This window comes from Diabrotica virgifera, chromosome 1 (genome assembly GCF_917563875.1).
Source record: "Diabrotica virgifera virgifera chromosome 1, PGI_DIABVI_V3a".
NCBI lineage: Eukaryota > Metazoa > Arthropoda > Insecta > Coleoptera > Chrysomelidae > Diabrotica > Diabrotica virgifera.
The window spans coordinates 196,872,356-196,894,262 of NC_065443.1; the positions used below are offsets into that span (position 1 = coordinate 196,872,356).

General features: G+C 35.7%; 1 protein-coding gene across 1 annotated transcript in view; it reads right to left on the bottom strand.

Annotated features, from left to right (window-relative positions):
- The window catches only part of LOC114331877 (RNA-splicing ligase RtcB homolog), a 74,401-nt gene that overhangs the window by 33,374 nt on the left and 19,120 nt on the right, over window positions 1-21,907 (bottom strand). The window contains exons 3-6 of the mRNA XM_028281565.2: window positions 19,254-19,432; window positions 8,735-9,070; window positions 4,787-4,921; window positions 1,792-1,956 (exon numbers count right to left, since the gene is read on the bottom strand). Coding sequence (XP_028137366.1) covers window positions 1,792-1,956; window positions 4,787-4,921; window positions 8,735-9,070; window positions 19,254-19,432 — 815 coding nt within the window. The remainder of the gene's footprint in view (window positions 1-1,791; window positions 1,957-4,786; window positions 4,922-8,734; window positions 9,071-19,253; window positions 19,433-21,907) is intronic.

Sequence of the window (21,907 nt, forward strand, 5' to 3'; positions counted from 1 at the left end):
TACGTCATTTTAAAGCTTTTTTCATAATCTCAAAGATATTTGTACTAAAAAAACCATAAGTTTCACTGTTTTCCATTGATTTGAAAAAAAAAAGGGAAAAATGCCATTTTTTGACACTTAATTGTTTATAAATAAAAATGGCCGCCAGATCCTACGCAGGAAATAGTTACAATTTGCTCTTATAGGTATTACCTGTCGAAAAAACGCTTCAGTACCCTGGCTGCTCGAGTGTCATGGGAAAAACCTTATTACCCTGGACTACAAGGCGCATTTATTTCCTTAACACTACAAACTATTTTTATTTTGTACAATAATTTTCTCATTTGTTATCAATATATTACAATGGTGGAAATAAATAATTATTGATTGGCGTAAGGTTTATGTTATTTATGTCTGTTTACTATTCATAATATTGGCTAAGAGCAGGTATGTTTGGTTGTGTAGCAATTTCCAGACACGTCTAGCAACTGAACTTTCCAAAAAAGAAATTACTAACGTCACTAGACAGTTGTGTCTAAGAAAATCGAATCGACTTTGATTAAAAAATGTAATTTTCATTACACCAATAATAATTGTGGCTTAATACCATAAATATAATACTGAATGTACAAATATTATAGACGGAGAAGCAGCGCTGAAAAATCTCTTTGAATTTACTAAACCTAAATTTTTCACAGTTGATTACTGTGATTGTGTAGAGAAACATACTGCGGTCGGTTAAGCGAAACGTAGAACAGGGGTTATTGAGAGGGTATCAAAGTTGCTTTCCTACGAAGGTAATTAAATCCATTTACTAAGGCTGAAAATCAGTACACACATTCTAAATTGAATATAAATAAAAGTTATTATAGTCGGTCAGCTGGATGACGGGACAGAGGCTGTCGGTCGGCCTCAATGAATGTACAGGGTTATTCACTATATTTTGACCCCCTTGTAAACTGCTTTATTTACAGAATTAGATAAAAATGTAAAATACAAAAGTTATTCGATTTTTTAATTATGATTTTTTGACATATATATCGTACTAATGACGTCATCCATCTGGGCGTGATGACGTAATCGACTATTTTTTTAAATGTGAATAGGGATCGTGTGCTAGTTCATTTGAAAGGTTATTCAATTCTCTATACAGTACTATAAACATTAAGATCATTATTTATACAGAGTGTCCAAAAAAAATTTAAATTATTAATTAAACAATTAATCTAATTAAAAAAAAATTTGGACACCCTGTATAATTAATCATGTTAATGTTTATATTACTGAATAGGGAATTGGATAACCTTTCAAATGAGCTAGCACTCGTCCCCTATTCCCATTTAAAAAAATATGTCATCGATGACGTCACTAGTACGATATATGTCAAAAATCATAATTCAAAAATCGAATAACTTTTGTATTTTACATTTTTTTCTAATTCTGTAAATAAAGCAGTTTACAAGGGGGTCAAAATATAGTGAATAACCCTGTACATTCACTGGGACCGACCGACTGGCTCTGTACCGTCATACAGCTGACTGACTATAATAACTTTTATTTATATTTAATTTAGAATGTGTGTACTGATTTTCAGCCTTAGTAAATGGATTTAATTACCTTCGTAGGAAAGCAACTTCGATACCCTCTCAGTAACCCCGGTTCTACGTTTCGCTTGACCGACCGCAGTATGTTTCGCTACACAGTCACAGTAATCAACTGTGAAAAATTTACCTTTAGTAAATTCAAAGGGATTTTTCAGCGCTGCCTCTTGGACTATTAATACCGATCTAAAGTAATGAAAAAAGTACTTACGGCCCCGTGGCATGTAGATCCAAATGTCTCCAACATTCCTTGTTCGGTACCCGTTAAAACATAACTGCAGGTTCCCATAGTACCACCAATCAGCACTGGTTGTCCTGTAAGTTGATAGTCTACAGGTATGAGTGGGTGATGTGGTGGAAAAGCTCTTGTAGAGCCCTAAAATTATTAAGTAATATTAATTGTTAGAAATGATTTTTTTTATTAACCCCACATTTATTACAATCTATCTATACAATCTAAACCTAAATGTTTAGGTAGATAACAGACAATAAGTAATAGGACTGACAATAATTAGGAATGACATGTAGGGAGGCATCCAGTGATGCACATCTATACAATCTAAACCTAAATGTTTAGGTAGATAACAGACAATAAGTAATAGGACTGACAATAATTAGGAATTACATGTAGGGAGGCATCCAGTGATGCACCCCTTTTTTAAAACTTAGCCTACAACACTGACTATTTCTGACATAAACTTATACACATTAATTTAGTATCTATTGTTCAGTTAACTCTAACGGAATTTTTCGTTTTAACCTACGAACAGTACGCGGTTTATTCACTAAATTTTTTGCTAACACGTTTGGATGCACTTTAAGTTTCTCTGTATGTTTTTTCGCGGACTTTTTGATGTCATCTTTGACGTATGGTAGTCCGGCGTCCCGATGGATGGCTTCATTGGTTATGAACCATGGAACTCCTAGTATTGATCTCAATATTTTGGACTGAAATCTTTGTATGATTTCAATGTTGGAATGTGCGGCGGTTCCCCATAATTCTATCCCATAAGTCCACACTGGTTTTAGGATGGATTTGTAGATTAATATTTTATTTTCAGTTGATAGTTTTGATTTTTTGCCCAACAGCCAATATATGGTTCTTAACTTATAACCCAGTTGTTTTCGTTGTTTTCGCTTAGTAAATATATGCTTCCTCCAGTTTAATCTTCTGTCCAAGTACATACCTAGATATTTGACTTCATCCCCTTGTGGGATTCCTTTACCGTTTAAGTATACAGCCGGACATGTTTCCCTACGCGTGGTAAATGTTAGGTGTGGCGATTTGTTTTCATTAATTTTGACTCTCCATTTTGTCATCCATTATTGAATTTTATTTAGATTATTTTGTAAGATTTCTGAGGCTATTTTGGGATTTTTGTTCGATGATAGTATTGCCGTATCATCCGCAAATGTGGCTGTAGTGATATGTGTATCTGTCGGTAAGTCAGCAGTGAATATAAGGTATAATATAGGTCCTAGTACACTTCCTTGGGGCACCCCAGCGAGAATTTGTTGTATGTTTGTGTATTCATTCTCATACTTTACCTGGAAGTTTCTGTTGGTGATATATGACTTTAAGAGTATATAGTAATTTGTAGGTAAATTCTGTTTTAGTTTACATAATATGCCTTTATGCCAGACTTTATCAAATGCCTGACTTACGTCCAGAAATACCGCCGAGCAGTACCTATTATTTTCAAAGTCCTCGTTGATTCTCTCTACAATTCTATGTACCTGTTGTATTGTTGAATGTTGTTTTATAAACCCAAATTGGTGTGGTGGTATTAGTTTTTTGTTTTCTAGTATAGACATTAGCTTAGTAAGTGTCAGCTTTTCAGAAACTTTGGATACCACTGGAAGAAGACTAATAGGACGGTAGGACTGTACATTTTCTGGTTCTTTTCCTGGCTTTAGTATCATTGTTATTTGTGCTAGTTTCCACTGTGATGGGAAATGACCTAGTCTCATTATAGAGTTAAATAACTGTGTCAGAAATTGGAAGCCTTTCTCTGGGAGTTGCTGAAGAGTTTGTCCTGTAATCAGGTCGTATCCTGGAACCTTTTTTGGATCGAAGTTGTGTTGTATAATATTTTTTACCTCATTTTTTGTGAATCTTTTTTCAGGAAGTTCTAGTTGATAAGGTTTTGTGAGTATCGAAATAATTTCTTCTTCAGTTTGTAGTGAGTAATTTCCCTCATTTGGTGTAAAGACTTTTTTAAAGTGTGTCGCAAATGTTTCGGCCTTTTCTAGAGCACTTCTCGCCCATTGTCCTGTTTGTGTTCTTAGTGGTGGGACTGTATAGTTCTGCCTTCGTAGAGTCCTTGTAGCCTTCCACAATGAGTAGTCAGTAGCTTGAGTTGCATTTAGTTTTTGTAGGTGTTCCTGAAAGCTTGCATTTTTTTCTGCTATTATCAATTTTATTAGGTCTTTTTGTGCTTTATTGAGGTTTGATTTACTTTGAGGTGATCTTGATAATTGCCATTGTTTTCTGAGTCTTCTTTTCTCAATTATTTTTTCATGTATTGTATTGGAACATGTTTGTTCATATGTCGATTTGTAGGTAATGGTGTCGAGATCCATGCTGCTTCCTGTAAAACTGTGTTAAAATGTTCTACTGCTTGTTCGATGTGTTTATCGGTCTTTAGTGGGATGTCTAAATTGATTTGATTATTTACTTGATATCTAAAATAACTCCAATTTGTTTTGTTGTTGTGTAATATACAGCTTCTTTCTATTTTTGTTATGTTTTTGCTTACAGTTATGATAACAGGTGAATGGTCAGAGGATAAATCGTAACAAGACTTTGGTTTAAAGTATTTTTCATTTATTCGTTTCACTATAGCAAAATCGAGGAGATATGGAATTTTCGCAGGGTCTGTAGGCCAGTATGTTGGCTCCCTTGTGGTTACTATGTTCAGATTATCTATTAGTATTTCTTTTTGTAGTTCACGGCCTTTGGTATTAATAAGTCTAGATCCCCACATTAGATGTTTTGAATTGTAGTCTTTTGAATTGTTAGAAATGATTATTTATTAATAATTGTTTGTTTGTAACTTAAAGATAAATATTAAATAGGGGCAGAAACAACTAGCTATGATGTTGAAAAAAGGGGTATGGCAGGAAATCTCGAGACTCAAGAAGACATCAAAACCTTCTTTACTATTATTTGGTATGTATTAATATAAATACGACAATTTACTCACCTTTCTGTGAACTAAAAGTGTTTTTGGTTTCCCATCTACGATATGTTCTTCAACTTTTGCTATGTTGTGGGACACATCATAAATGACATGCATATCGAGATCATCTGGAGCTAAGCCGAACTTCTTGGCAAATGCCTAAAACCAAACATAATGTGGTGAAAAAACTCGAACGGGTCGATTTATTTTTTCTGTTTATACAGGGTGATTCATTAAGAATGTCTAATCTCCGAGTTGTATATTCTAGACCTCAAAATATTAAGATTTAACAAAAATCACTTAAATAAAATGTGGCTCGTTCCTGAGTTACAGGGTGTTTTATTGAAAAATTAAACAACTATTTTTACCCAGAACTTTAAGACTATTTGACATATCCTTGTCCTACTTGGTAGAGAGTGTAGATACTGTAAACCCGACTAAATTATGATAAACAAACGTTTTTGACTACTATCAGATGCGTACGACAGGGGACAGTGAATGGTTAACCCTTCCCAAATTCTACGCTACTAGGGAAATTGCTATTTTAGCCCAATATTTCGATTCTCCAATACTTTCTATGTAAATTATATACTCTTCATTCGTAACGATAAACTAATTCGTTTTCGAGATATTTGAAGTTAAAAATGAAACGGCACATCTATTTTGATTAATGTATTGTGTTCCTTCATTTTTACTTCAAATATCTCGCAAACTAAGGATTTTAGCGTTACGAATGAAGAGTATATTATTTGCATAGAAAGTATTGGTCAATCGAAAAATTGCTATAAAATTGTAATTACGCCAGTGGCGTAGAATGTGGGAAGGGTCAACCATTCACTTTCCTCTGTCGTACGCCTCCCGTAGTAGCCAAAAACATTCGACAGGTGTCAATAAAAATACAGGGGATTCGTTAAGAATGTCCAATCTCTGAGTTGTAGATTCTAAATCTCAAAATATTAAGATTTAACCCAAATCACTTAAATAAAATGTGGCTCCGTAGTGAGTTACAGGGTGTTTTATTTAAAAATGTAATAATTATTTTTACCCAATACTTTAAAACTATTTGACATATCCTTATCATACTTGTCAGAAAGTGTAGGTACAGTACACTTTACTAAATTATGATAAATAAACGTTTTTGGTTACTACCAGAGGCATACGACAGGGGCAATGAATAGTTTACCCTTACTAAATTCTATGCCTACAGGACTGGCGGAATTGATATTTTAGCGCAATTTTTCGATTGACAATACTTTCTATGTAAATAATAAACTCTTCAATCGTAACGCTAAAATCCTTAGTTTTCGAGATATTTGAAGTAAAAATGAAGAGACACAATACATTAATCAAAGTGCCGTTTCATTTTTAACTTCAAATATCTCGAAAACGAATTAGTTTATCGTTACAAATGAAGAGTATATAATTTACATAGAAAGTATTGGAGAATCGAAATATTGCGCTAAATTATCAATTTCGCTAGTGACGTAGAATTTGGAAAGGGTAAATTATCCACTGCCCCCTGTCGTACGCCTCTGGTAGTAGCCAAAAACGATTATTTACCATAATTTAGTAAAGTATACCTACACTTTCTGTCAAGTATCATAAGGCTGTGTCAAATAGTTTTAAAGTACTGGGTAAAAATAGTTATTAAATTTTTACATAAAACACATTACATCGCAGTAACGAGTCACATTTTAAGTGATTTGGGTTAAGGCGATGGATACGTATTTTCGACTGCAATGCTATTCAAATTGAGATTCATTTTTTTCGAATCCTGAGAAAACTAATACGTATTTTTGAAAAATTTAAACGCAGAATGAAAGATTACGTTCTTACCGAGGGCCGAAGTCCCTGAAAACTTCTGTATTGTTTATTTTAATAAATTACAGGGGTGAAAAACTAAAAGAAAATGTAGTGTGATTTTTAATTTCAAATATCTCATTCAAAAGAAACTTTTTATTTATTCTAAGGAACTTTCGGCCCTCGATAATAATTTAGTCTCTCATTCTGCGTTCAAATTTTTGAAAAATATTTATTAGTTTTTTCAGGATTCGAAACAAATGGACACCGTGTCCGTGGTGATATTTTCCAAATCGAACATTCACTATCTTTGTCATACAACGCACTGAGTCAATAGAAGATGATGACAAGACAGTGACAGTTTTAAATATTTGATATAGCATCGGGAATATTCTGAGTTGTTGATTAAATAATATTGATACTGTATTTGATAAATAATTGATTTAAGACGTGAACTTAATAAAAAGTTATTTATTGTTTATTATTTATGGAAGATCCAAGCAGAGAATACATCAGGATATATTCTGTGATCCAAGTATTTTTTTGTTATAGATATTCAAAATTGTAAGCGTTCCATAGTATTAATATATTATTAAAAAATCACTTTAACACTTTTCCCCTTTTGTCGATTGAGTATTAGTTTTTGTTGTACATATAAATTATTACAATCACTGAATACATAGTTAGTGAAAAAATTATCACATTTATTAACTGAATTAATAATTTGCAATTATACAAATAACAGTTATCCAAAAACATTCAAAAGCCATCTCTTTAAAGTTAATGATGACATTGTCAAGTAGAATGACATTCTGGTAATGTTTACATAAATATCCATACCAGTGTGAATTTTACTACAAGTAATTTGCCGTGTAAAGACAGAAAAAGTAGGGATAGCCGTAAAATATTTGCGAATTATGTACCGATGGCCTTAAATCTTAATATTTTGAGATTTAGAATCTACAACTCAGAGATTGGACATTCTTAATGAAGCCCCTGTATATGTATTGACACCTGTCAAAAATATGATATTATGGACATTTTCCCTGAAAGTGTGAAACATCATTTGAATGCTCTTTTGCCACGCAGTATCTTGGTAAAAACAAGAAAGAGTTATTACTTCAATGAGAGTGAGTTTGGGAAAATTTTCTTAATTGAATGGTCGCGATTTTGAAACAGTCGAAACAATCGCACAAAAATCTAGAAACATACTGAGGGACACAAGCGTTTTGAAATGACACGCAAAATAGCGTTTTGATGTTATAACAAATATCTATCAATAAAAGAACAAATTAATTATATCAAAATGTGCGAAATTAGAAAAATAAATTGGCATGTTCAAGAGGTTTCAAAACCATCAAATTATTAGGGTAGTGTTTAAGTAGGTAGAGTTTTCTTATGTTCCCATTGAATAAGGAGCTGTAGCCATTTTTAAAATTCATGATACATCCGTGCAAAAATCGAGAAACGTATTGAATGACACAATGACTATCAAACGAAACATATTAATAAAATTGGCGTAAAACTATTAAGAAAGATGACGTCATATTTTGATAGATACTAATAAAGAAACAAACGAATTCTATCATAACGTGGAAAATGGCGAAAAATAACGTCAAAAATGTAATAAACATGGCGCCATATTTTGACATATACCTACCAATAAAAAACCAGACGAAGTTTTAAGGTTCAGGAAATAGTTTAAGTGAACTCTAGACGTGTGGACATTATTCTTATAAAATCTGAGCAAAGGGCAAAAATGTTTAGAGTGAAACTGAAATCAATAAAAGTGATAGATTTACAGAAAAGATGAATGATCAGTAATACAACTTAATATCAACAAAACTGAGAGATTTGTGGAAAAATTATCTTGAGAACATTACACTGCAAAAAATGATGGAATACAGAAAAGGATAATACAAATAAGTCCCAAGATATATTAACTATTGTGGCAAGTTTTAGAAACAAACAAAAGGCAGAAACACATATTGTCTGTTAGCCAGACTTTTAACCACATAAACAATAGTCTAAATGTAATAATTCAGCCCTTAAACCTATGATCCATTTATTTTGGTGCTATAATAATTTAATCCACAGAATTCCAAAAATTAAAAATGATACTAACTAAAATATACATATTATAATATAACAAATATAAATATATCAACAAACCTGCCGGCTTAAGAAAGTCATAGAGCTTCTATTAACCCACGCAAAATTGGCAGCAGCTGCCATACTCTTCAAATAATCTTGACCTTCTTGACTGTTAATTCTGGCACATGCCAACTGCCTGTCGTTAGTTTCAATATTGTCTCTCTTCATGGCTTTTTCCATCTGAACAAGAGCATCTGTAGCAACTTGATGACCAAATCCACGACTTCCTGAGTGAATCATAACACATATTTGTCCTTTTTCTTCAATACCCATCTTGCTGGCAGCCCATTTGTCATAGATTTCTTCTACTACTTGGATTTCGGCATAGTGGTTGCCAGCTCCCAATGTTCCTAACTTTAAAATGATAAGAATATAAGTATAAATTATTGTAACATTATTATATTGTAACAAGGTACTAGAATTTTTACGATTTGATTTCGACAAGCATAAAATTGGTCGATTTTCGGTAGGTAGGGCTTACAATACCGGAATTCCGGAATGCCGAATACCGGAATCCCGGGCGATTTTTGTCCAGTATTCGATACCGGTATTTATTATAAAAATACCGGTATTTCGGTATTAACTTACTTTATATAAAGTGAATTGATGCACAATAAACTTTCTTCTAAGATATTTTTTGCTATTACAAGAAATTATTTTTGAATATAAACAACCAATATCATTGTAACAAATAGTTATTAAGAGGATCGGAACGTTTTTTCGGCTGCAATGCTATTCAAATGGGGATTCATTTTTTTCGAATCCTGAGAAAACTAATAAGTATTTTTTAAAAATTTAAACGCAGAATAAAAGATTACGTTATTAGCGAGGGCCGAAAGTCCCTGAGAACTTCTATAATGTTTATTTTAATAAGTTACAGGGGTGAAAAACTAAGAGAAAATTTAGTGTTGTTTTTAATTTCAAATATCTCATTCAAAATAAACTTTTTATTTATTCTAAGGGACTTTCGGCCCTCGGTAATAATTTAGTCTTTCATTCTCCGTTTAGATTTTTCAAAAATATTTATTGGTTTTTTCAGGATTCGAAAAAAATGAACATAATGTCCGTGGTAATATTTTCCAAATCTATCTTTGTCATACAAAGCACTTAGTCGAATAGAATACTGTCAGTCAGACACTGACAATCAGTGACAAATTTAAATAATTATTTGACATGAATCGGGAATATTTTTAGTTGTTGATTAAATAATATTGATATACGCTGTGAGCTCGTACGTAGAGGGGATATTTATACATTCGTGAGCGCCAGTAGTGACAAGTCTGTAAACGTTTACCGGAAATTTGACATAAATGTCAAAGTGATTAATTTTAAATTAAAATTAAAAACATTGATTTTAAAAAATATTAGTTGATCAAAGCTGTGGTATATATTTTTACCTTAAATATACTTAAGTTTTAAATACTGAATTTGCGTTTTTGAATGTTCTGTATTATGTAATTATAAATTAATCTTGGCGCCATCTACATGATAATTGTGAAAGTATCCGAAGTAAGAAATTAATATTTCATCAATAGAACGTCAAAATGATTAGCAAAATCTTAAAAAAATCTATTACAATTTAATTACTTTTTAGCGTTGTAAATATTAAGCGATAACAATTAAATAATAAATTTAAAAATTACCGGTGAAAGTTGAAATAGTAACCGCTAGGAGCGACACCAGCGAAGCTCAGAGCGTATATACGCTGTGAGCTCGTACGTAGAGGGGATATTTACAAATTCGCGAACGCCAGTAGTGACAAGTTTGTAAACGTTTACCGGAAATTTGACATAAATGTCAAAGTGATTAATTTAAAATTAAAATTAAAAACATTAATTATAAACAATATTAGTTGGTCAAAGCTGTGGTATATATTTTTACCTTAAATATACTTACGTTTTAAATACTGAATTTAAGTTTTTTTAATGTTCCGTAATATCTAATTATAAATAATCTATTATACTCTTAGCGCCATCTACACGATTATTGTCAAAGTATCCGAAGTAAGAAATTGATATTTTATCAATAGAACGTCAAAATGATTAGAAAAATCTTAAAAAAATCGATTACAATTTAATTACTTTTTTGCGTTGTAAATATTAAGCGATAACAATTAAATAATAAATTTAAAAATTACCGGTAAAAGTTGAATTAGTAACCGCTAGGAGCGACACCAGCGAAGCTCAGAGCGTATAGAGTATTTGATAAATAATTGATTTAAGAGGTGAACTTTATAAAAAGTTATTTATTGTGTATTATTTATGGAAGATAGAAGCAGAGAATACATCAAGATATATTCTATGATCCAAGTAATTTGTTGTTAAAGATGTTCAAAATTGTAAGCGTTCCATAGTAACAATATATGATTAAAAAATCACTTTAACACTTTTCCTCTTTTCTTGATTGAGTATTAGTTTTCTTTGTAGGTACATATAAATTATTACAATCACTGAGTACATAGCTAGTGAAAAAATGATCACATTTATTAACTAAATTATTAATTTGCAATTATACAAAAAATAACAGTTATCCAAGAACATTCAAAAGCCATCTCTTTAAGCTAGTTATGACATTGTCAAGTAGAATGACATTCTAGTAATATGTACATATCCATACCAGTGTGAATTTTACTACACGTAATTTGCCATGTAAAGACAGAAAAGGTAGGGATAGCCGTAAAATATTTGCGAATTATGTACCCATAGCCTTAAACACGTTTATTACACATACAAGTCAAGTATAGCGCTTTCTAAAAGCGGGAATGTCGTTAATTTAAGGCGAAGGGTTATATTCAGCTTCTACATCAAAATTATTAAATCTCGTCTATACAAATACATAAAATGAGTTATATAAAAATTCTTTAATATTTAAAATAAGACTACTTTATTTTATAAATAAGCCGTAAGATTTATTAATCAGAATTGTTTTTACATTTTCAGATCTATTTTTAATTTTTTTGTGGATTGTGGTGTATAAATTAGGCTCACTTATTTTCTGAATTATTATTAATAATTTTATAAAGCGGTCTACATACAGAGTAATCTATATAAAATATTTGTCACGGTAAGTTAATCTTTGTATTAATATATTTTAAAGTTAAATTAATTTACAAATATCAAATTTCATAAGTAAAAGTACTCTCCTATTATAAGCAAAATTTATCCTATTCATAGAATAATTCATAGTCATTCATAATAATAATCATAATAAATCATCAATCAATAAATCATAATAAATTTCATAGAATCAAATATATAGTTTTTCTATTTGCACATTTTTTGTATCTATCTATTCCTACTCTCCATATATTGGTCGAGAGCGATTCCTGCGAGGAACCAGGCGACACCTCACAGTAATTAGCCTTACTCCGGCATGCGGGGCTCTGGTGGGAACAATATGGACAAAAATATGGAAACCAATATTCACGAACAACCCGTAGTAGAAAGCCCCGAAGGCACTACTACGCAGATAGCGAAACCGACCACAAGGAAGGCAGTCAGAGTCACCTCCTTAGAGGAGGTGGATCTGATGACAGACGAGGAGGTCATTCAGGCCAGGCTGGCTGGGGCCTCCAAGAAGAAGGTAAAAGATCTGGTGGGAAAAGGCCAGGATTACATTGAAGCCAAACGCTCGGTGATCAAGGCCAATTTTACCAAGGTCTTTGGACGACAGGAGGGCAGTGCCGCTAAGTCTAAAGAGAAGGCGGAGCAAAAGCTGGAAATGGAAATGGCTACGCAAAAGCCTACAAAGAAACGGCAAAGGTCGGACCACAGCACGCCGCCAGCGGAAGTCAAAAAGAGGCCGAGAAAGTCAGAAATGACTTTTACACAAGCCCTTTGCTCGGCAAAGGTGGCGGTAGTATGTGATGGCTTCCCCGAAGTCAAGATGGAACCCACAAAGCTTAAGGCAGTGCAAACATCCATCTTGGAGGCTTTGGAGAGAACGCCAGAAGGAGGGCCGCAAATCAGGCTGCTAAAGAGCACGTTCAAACCCGGTTACCTGGTAATGACGTGCGCGGATAGTGCAAGCGCACAATGGCTCATCGACACTACTCCCGCTCTAAAGCCTTGGGAAGGTGCAAACCTCCAGGCTAAGGACGAGAGTGAAGTCGAGAGGCCGTGTTCTTGCACTGTCTACATCCCAGACGAGGACGGAAAGAGGTTGGAGGCGGAAAGTGTGCTGACTCGATTAAGGGTCAGCAACCGAAAGCTCAACACTCTTTTATGGACCGTTTTGGGCAAAACACCTGCAGGAAAAGGGCAGGTATGGGTCCTCTCAATGGACAAAGAGTCCTTTGAGGAACTCAAAAAACTTCAAATGTGTCCTTACTTTGGCATAGGAAGAATTAAATTTCGTGTCAAGGATGATGGGCACATTGAGAAGGTTGCAGAGGCCGGACCAAGGGGGTTGCAAGGCGTAACTGCCACAACCTCGGCAGTTAAGTCTAAGCAAAAAAGAAAAGAAGTCAAACCTTCAGAGGCGCAAAGCTCTAAAGTAGCGTCAAAGAAGGTTAAGACTTCGAGCAAAAGCAAGGCTCCTCCTAAGGATGATAAGTCAAGGGAAGGAGCAAAAGAAGGAAAAATCCCGGAAGAAGTCCGCACCGACTTGCAGGGGAGTGCTACAGACCCGCCCAGAAGGCTAGAAGCCACTGAGCGTGTGGTCTCTCCCATGGAAGGGGTAGAGGACACGGGAAAACCCGAAAGATAGCCTTCAATTTAGAGGAAGGCAGAATAAAGATCCTGCAGGTCAACCTACATCATGCCAAATCTGCGTCGGCGGTTTTGTGCAGAAGGTTTGATATGGAAGGCCTGGACTTGGCCCTACTGCAGGAACCATGGCTCCACGGAGGGAGAGTTGCAGGCTTAAAGCCGCAACAAGGTAAGTTACTATACGATGCGAAAGGAGAGACACCTCGAGCATGCATTGTATATGGCAACGAAGTAAACTGTACACTGATTCCGGATCTTTGCTGCGGAGACTTTGTTACAGGTATTCTAACCGCTTCCACCGAGGAAGGTAGTAAAAGATGGTTGGTCTGTTCTGCCTACTTCGCTGGAGAGAAGGTCTTCCGCCCAGGCATAGTAGAGGACGTTATAACCTACAGTCGAAGGGAGAACCTTCATCTAATACTGGGATGTGATGCCAATGCCCACCATCTGGCATGGGGGAGTACGAACATCAATAGTCGAGGTGAGTCTTTACTACAGTTCATCTTAAGCATGGGTTTAGAAATAGCCAATATAGGAAATAAACCTACCTTCGTTACGGCCACGCGCAGAGAAGTCTTAGATGTAACACTTTGCAGTGAAAAAACGTATGATACTATAAAGAATTGGCATGTGTCAGAGGAACCTTCATGTTCCGATCATAGGCACATTCGATTCGATTTAGCTACTTCGATTCGAATGGTGGCAAGATTCAGGAACCCGAGAGAGACGGATTGGGAAGGCTATAGAGGCTCACTCGAGAAGTCTCTCGAGGGAGGAATCGGCACCATAAGAGATAGGGAAGATCTCGAGCTGGCAATTGAAACGGTGAGCGGAGCTGTTCTGGCCTCTTACCAGGAGAATTGTCCAGAGAGAAAAAAGAAAGGAAAGAAAAACACACCCTGGTGGAATGAACACTTACAAAAGCTTAGGGCAGATGTAAGAAGGCTATTCAATAAAGCCAAATTCAACCAGGAGTGGTCCATATATAGAGAAAAACTGACGCAATACAATAAGGAGATCCGAAAAGCCAAAAGAGACTCGTGGCGAAAGTTCTGCGAGGAAGTCGAACAGGCTCCCGCATGCTCCAGAATCCACAAGGTCCTGGCTAAGGATGGTATTGTGAATCAGGTCGGCCTCTTGAAGAAAGAGGACGAAACGTATGTGGAAACCCTGAAGGAAAGCTTAATAATGCTCACCAAGGCACATTTCCCCGGCTCATCTATTGACAATAATCCTCCGGTAGAGCTAGCTTATCCCAGAAGGCCTACTAAGGCGGACTGGAAATTAGCTACCGACATCACGAGACCGGAAAAAGTCAGGTGGGCGATCAATAAATTCCAGCCATATAAATCACCTGGAATGGACGGGATCTATCCAGCCTTCCTACAGAAGGGACAGGATGTGATTATCCCGCATCTAACAAAGATCTTTAAAGCTAGTTTGGCATGGAGATATATTCCAACTGCATGGCGAAGGGTGAAAGTCACATATATCCCCAAGGTTGGTAGGGTAATGGACCAGACCCCCAAGTCATACAGACCAATAAGTCTATCCTCTTTCCTAGCAAAAACGCTGGAAAGATTGATAGACAGGTATATTAGGGACGATGTGCTGATGGAAAAACCACTTAGCGATCGTCAATATGCATACCAGCCAGGAAAGTCAACTGACTTGGCACTGGATGATCTTAACAGACTGCTCTCAAAGTCGCTAGATGACACAGAGATAGCGGTGGCGACGTTTCTGGACGTGGAGGGAGCATTTAATAACGTCTCCTTCGAGTCTGTAACGAAAGCGCTTAAAAGGAGAGGAGTTCCTGCCTTCATATGCGAGTGGACAAAGACGACCTTAGCAAATAGGATCATGGTGTCCTCGTTAGGTGAAGCCACCATTGAAGCGAAGGCAGTAAGCGGCTGCCCACAAGGAGGAGTTCTATCCCCATTACTGTGGGCAACGCTTATGGACGACCTACTTAACACGCTGTCCAGGGAGAGTTTTTACTGTCTGGGATATGCGGATGACTTGGTAATTGTAGTTCGAGGACGCTTTACCAAAGTAATTTCAGAGAGACTTCAAGTCGCTCTGAGGATGGTGGACAGCTGGTGTGAGAAAGAAGGCCTGAAGGTTAACCCTCAAAAAACATCCGTTGTTCCCTTCACCAGGAAAAGAGCACTGCAAGGCTTACAGCCACTAGCGCTCAAGGGAGTAGAAATCCCATTCACAAGTCAGGCCAAGTACTTAGGTGTAATATTCGACCAGAGGCTGACATGGAATGCACACATTCAAAAAGTCACACAGAAGGCCATTATGGCCCTGAACAGATGTAGACGAATGTGTGGCAAGAATTGGGGGTTAAATCCTAAAATGAACCTCTGGCTATACACAAGGGTTATAAGGCCCATGCTAACTTACGGTTCAGTGGCGTGGTGGAACAAAACGCAACAGTCCGGGGCGATTCGATTGCTCAGTAGCACACAAAGACTTGCATGCTTGAGTGTTACGGGAGCCATGAGAACAGTCCCAACGGACGCGCTAGAAGTTATACTAAACCTACCACCTCTACATATATACATACAGAGTGAAGCCAGATCAACAGTACATCGGTTGATCCAGGGCCAAGCTCCAATAAGTATGATGCAGGGAACTGATAACTTAAGGCTATACCAGGACATAAAGGCAGACCCCGTTCTAGGAATGCCTGTAGACCGAATGGTTACGAGGTATAGCTTTAACAAAAATTTTCAAGTCACAATACCAAAAAGAGAGGATTGGGAAGCTGGTCCGCCGATAACGGCAAACTCAATATGGTATACGGACGGCTCCAAAACCGATATAGGTACAGGGGCTGGAATATATGGCTTAAAACCAAGGACGGAAGTCCGGGTATATCTAGGGACATATGCGACCGTATTTCAAGCCGAAGTAGCTGCTATACAAAGGTGCGCTATGGAACTAATCAGTCGGAATCTAGATAACGACTCCATCGTTATCTATTCGGATAGTCAAGCGGCTCTGAAGGCTCTCAGTTCGGTACAGGTCAATTCATGGCTGGTATGGAACTGTTTGAGTGTCCTCTCTCAGGTGGGAAGTCGAAACAGATTGACACTTGCCTGGGTGCCGGGACATAAGGGTTATCGTGGCAACGAGAAGGCCGATGAATTGGCCCGAGAAGGCGCATCTACGCCACTGGTTGGTCCGGAACCCGTCTTTGGAATCGCAAATACGATAAAAAGAGCAGCTATACAAAAATGGGCGCAACAGAGGTCTCTTGAATGGTGGAACAACTCCCCAGGACAGAGGCAGGCCAAACAGTTCATCAAAGGACATTCGGCTAAATTTACAACAGACTTACTTTCGCGCAGTCGAAGCACTGTCAGAATGATAGTGGGTCTGCTGACTGGACACTGTAGACTCAATAGACACTTGAGTCTCATAGGCCTGACAGAAGAGGACACCTGTCGGTTCTGTCTGGAAGAAGAGGAAACCGCTCTACACGTTCTGTGTCATTGCGAAGGTCTCGCACGAGTGCGGTTTCTAGAACTCGGTGAGGAAAAACCGGAAGCACCAGGCTACATGAAAAGGCCACTATCAAGGCTGTTAAGTCTCATTAAGAGGACTAAGCTAGATGAAGTGCTTTAAAAGAAAGGGGAAACACAATAGATCTACTAAGGTCGCAGTGTATCAGGCTCTATTGGCCGCCCCATTTTCTACATTCTACATTCTACATTCTACTCTCCATATAATGTTATAAACAACATCTACTCAATTCAAAACAAAATTTAATAGGTTTCATATATTATTTAACAAGTCGATATAACAACTGAGGATAGTATAGATATAACGTGTATATTTTTTATTCATAATACCGGTTTTAATACCGGGACCCCGGTATTTGAAATTTTAAATACCAAATACCGGTATTGAGATTTTGGCTCGGTATTGTAAGCCCTATCGGTAGGTACCTCTGTCAATCATGGGCGCAAAAGAAATAAAATTTAAAAAGAAGCTTTTTTAGGAATTAATATACGATACTTATGTAAAACTTAGGCGGTGGTCTCCAATACGCGCTGTACGCAGCCTGCGGGCGTCTATTGGATACCATCGGCTAAGTCGGTGGTCACTTCAATTCACCTCGTAATTTGAATTTGTTTTAGAATTACATACTCTCTTTTAACTATTTTCGGTTGTAAGATAGTTTTTGTCCTTCAAAGTTTATTAAAAGTAACGAAAATGAACAATTTTCCTACGGCGCACTGTGGTTCCAAATGACGAAAAGGTGGTCATGAACCTTTAAAGTACATTGTTCATACACTTAGGAATTACTTTCGTATTTAAGGATATTTGGTATCGCTGGTTACGAATCTGACATTATTATTATTTTTTTAAAACAAAATGGCGGATCCAACATGGCGGAAATAAATTGAAAATATCTATCAAAACGGAAATATGTTTAAATAATTGATGGATTCGACCGTTACTTGATGGAAGATCATTTTATCTAACAATAAAACACTGAAAACGTTTGTTTTCTATACTTCCACAAAATTTATTAAAACTATGTGACTGCAGCTGTTTCCGCAGAGTGCCTTTCTCAAGTGATTTAATTTAGTTTACTATGTGTTTGTCTTTTTAAAGTCTTTAACTGAAGAGGTTGAGGAGTGGGGAGCTGTTGGGAAAGGCACTCTGGCGAAACAGCTGTAGTCACATAGTTATAATAAATTTTGTGGAAGTATAGAAAACAAACGTTTTCAGTATTTTATTGTTAGGGAAAATTTTTTGTTAGATTTGGTAGTTTAAGGTCGCTGATTACAAATCTAACATTATATTTTTGAAAAACAAAAAGGCGGATCCAATATGGCCGAAATAAATTCGAAAATTTTATTTTAAACGCATATTTTTTTTAATATTATATAAGGGACTTTTGAAATTACTAATTACCAATGCATTTTCTTTTTGAAGTACAATATTTAGAACCTTTCACTTAGGTACAACCACCCTTAAATACGCAACAATCGCCAGAATCATGTAATATGCGTCATTTCACACTTTTGTATTCAAACAACTGCCTGCAATGCATAAGCAGTTAAAGGGAGCTAAACCAATATGATTCTGTATTTTATGACTGTACATTTTGAGAGTAATAAACATTAATCGCAGAATTATCTAAAATTATGTACTTTTTGAATGTGTTTTTACGAAATTTTGATTATTTCAAGTATATTTTTATTGTTTATTCATTAACAATTTTTTTGCATTTATTGATATCAAATTTTTATTACACTTTTATCTTACATTAATACATACTTGAAAAAGAAGAATCTGCTTTACAGCAATAAATTTGATAAACTAAAAAACGTTTTATAGCGTTTTCAATATACTCGTTATTTTTGACTTTCACTACCGGCCAAAATAAGATCGTACATGGCTCACTTGTCAAGGAGTTATTAATAAGAGCAGATCCGGTCTGATCTATATACCTGCGTATTAAGACTACGATAATATGAGAAAACAACTGTAAACATGAAACTCCCTAAATAGGGACTTTTTATTTTGAAAAAGTATGTATGACTTATACACACTTCTAAGTAGGTCAAACCGGCAAACAGGTTTATTTTCTCAAAAAAATTGATAGTGTGTAAACAATTTTTATTAAAATTAGCTGAGTACTTTCATTCAGCACATCACGTGCCATCATCAGAGCTTCGTCCTATAGGTATAAATCCTTCATAGAAGAGTAATTGCCAAACAACGTATTAAAAATGGATATCCCATATCCCAGGATATCCATTTGGATATTTTTTATATCTATTATATAAAAAAATAATTACCTGTGGTAAGCCTCTCTTTTTGGCCCTCATACTGACTTTTGAAGGGTCAGCATTTAACATTCTTCCATACTCTTCACAATGTTCTTTATCCTCAGCCCAAATATATCCCTCTCGAAGTGACCAGTCCATTCCCATCTCCAATGCTTCCTCAAGATCTTTTGCATTCATTGGTATAATACCTAGAAAATCATGAAGAATATTTATGTTAACATTATGTCTTTTTTTGAGCTGATGATGCCAATAAACATCTTGTGGTTATAATTTCCAAAAAAACGTTTTTGATTGGCTATTCCTTGCCATCTAATCAGGTGGAAATAATGGATTGTCTAAAGAGCTATGAGTCATATTGATGCAGAACACAAGTTTATGTCTGAAATAAGTTGTACTAATCATCCTAAAAGTTTCAGCTGTTAAATTTCATTCTTTGACAATTCTTCGTTTAATGGAGAAATATAATATAAAATTAAAAAGAATTTGAACATTTAAGAAAAGTGTTCCGAAAAGATTGGTCATAAATTATAACACATATTCTGTGGACAAAAACAGTTCTATTGAACCCAACTTACCTTAGTACAAATGTGCTCATAAAAAAAGTTACAGCCCTTTGAAGTTACTAAATGAAAATCAATTTTTTTCAATATATCGAAAACTATTAGAGATTTTTTATTGAAAATGGACACGTATCATTCTTATGGCAGGATCATCTTAAAACAAAATTATAGTGAAAGGACATCGCACACATCTTATGGAAAATATAATGTCACTCAAATTCAATAAAATTTATACGAATAGATTCCTTTTAAATCAACGGTCAAATCTTATCATTGCGCCAACTTTATATTTTCAATAATATTTGCAGAAATTGATATAAACCAATCTGAAATCAAATGGGTACGTACATAAGTTAGAGAGAGAAAAAATATTTTAAAATACCCAAATTGTCGGTACTCCATAAATCAGCGGATTAGTTTCACTAATCCGCTTAGGCCCAGAGGGGTTTAAGCTCTTTTGAATAGCACCCAGAGCAATAGTGATTGTAACTGACTTTTACTGACTCCAAAAATGTGATTTCGATAAACTTTAATTGCAATTTGCGCCGTAATTAATCATAATTAAGAGTTGGCGCAATGATAAGATTTGACCGTTAATTTAAAACGAATCTATTCGTATGAATTTTATTGAATTTGAGTGACATTATATTTTCCATAAGATGTGTGCGATGTCCTTTGTCCACTCCATAAAAAAATTATGGGGATTTTGTTCCCTTAAACCCCCCAAACTTTTGTGTACGTTTCAATTAATTCATTATTGTGGTACCTTTAGTTAAACACAACGTTTTTAAAACTTTTTTGCCTCCTAGTATTTTTTCGACAAGCCAGTTTTTATCGAGATGCGGCTTCTTTTTCAATATATTTACATAAAAAAATGTATGGGGGTTTTGTTCCTTTAAACCCCCCAAATGTTTGTGTACGTTTCAATTAAACTATTCTTGTGGTACCATTAGTGATGTTAGAAGAGAATATTCTCAAGAGAATATTCTCGAGAACGAGAATATTCTCGGCAAAAATTTTCTATATTTTCAAAAACCGAAACAAAAATAAAAACAAGATACGGGTCAAATTATTATAATTTAAAAAGTATGCAGGTATATTGTTTTTGCCAATCCCATGAACCACTAGCAAGGGTGTTTACAGTGTCAATATTAGTTTATTGTTTTGGTGCAATATTAACGTGCAAATATTTAGAATTGTGTTCATTTAAGCAGAGAAGAACAAGTCGAGGAAATTGAGTTTGTAGATAATTTAGCAACTTTAAAATATGGTGATGAGTCGGCTGAAATGATTGCACATTTGGTACTTTATCGGTCTAAGGAGGAATTTTTTGTAAAACCATACGTTGTAAAATCAATTGAAAAACTAGACTTAATCATATCGTGAAAAGGTACATGTTTCGGAACAAAATTAACTAAAATAGTAGTTGATATATTAAGCATGCCTTCATCCAGTGCAGCGACTGAAAGAAGTTTCAGTACTTATGATTTTTTTATCCACTCCTCTAAAAGAAACGGGCCCAGTCCAGTCCAACATTGTTTGATTTGCTTGTCTAGATAATTGCTAAGAAGAAATGCGTTCAATGTGCGTCCCCGTTTAGGATTTTGTCCTCTTCAGGGTTTGTCGTGAATGTATTGTGTGGCAGTAAAAGCAAACAGTCCGAAAACACACTGGGCCAAGTGTCGTATCCTGGTGTTTTTCCTTGGTTATGCCGGACGGTGATGTCCAGAAGGCTAAAAGTCAACAGAGAAGAAAGTTTTGATGGATTGTTGTTGGTTCCATAGGCATTTACGTGTACTGTCCGTGCTTTGCTCTCGACCAGTCTCCCTAGAAACCATTGTACAACGACAGGCGAACCTGCGTCCCTCGTGGGCGGTCAGGAGGTGGCTTTTGAGCGTAGCGTGGACAGTGAGCGTTCGAGTGGAGAAAATAGTTGCGGCTATTTTCTTGGGACGAACAGGTATAATTGTGCAATGAAGTTGGAAAACCGCAAAAAACCAACTTCTCCCTGTTCGGGGTAGGGAAGATGATATGTTATAGGTGGGTACGGAAGGCTAACGGAGTAGCCTCAAGGATGTTTTCGTACTCTGCCGGGAGTTCGTC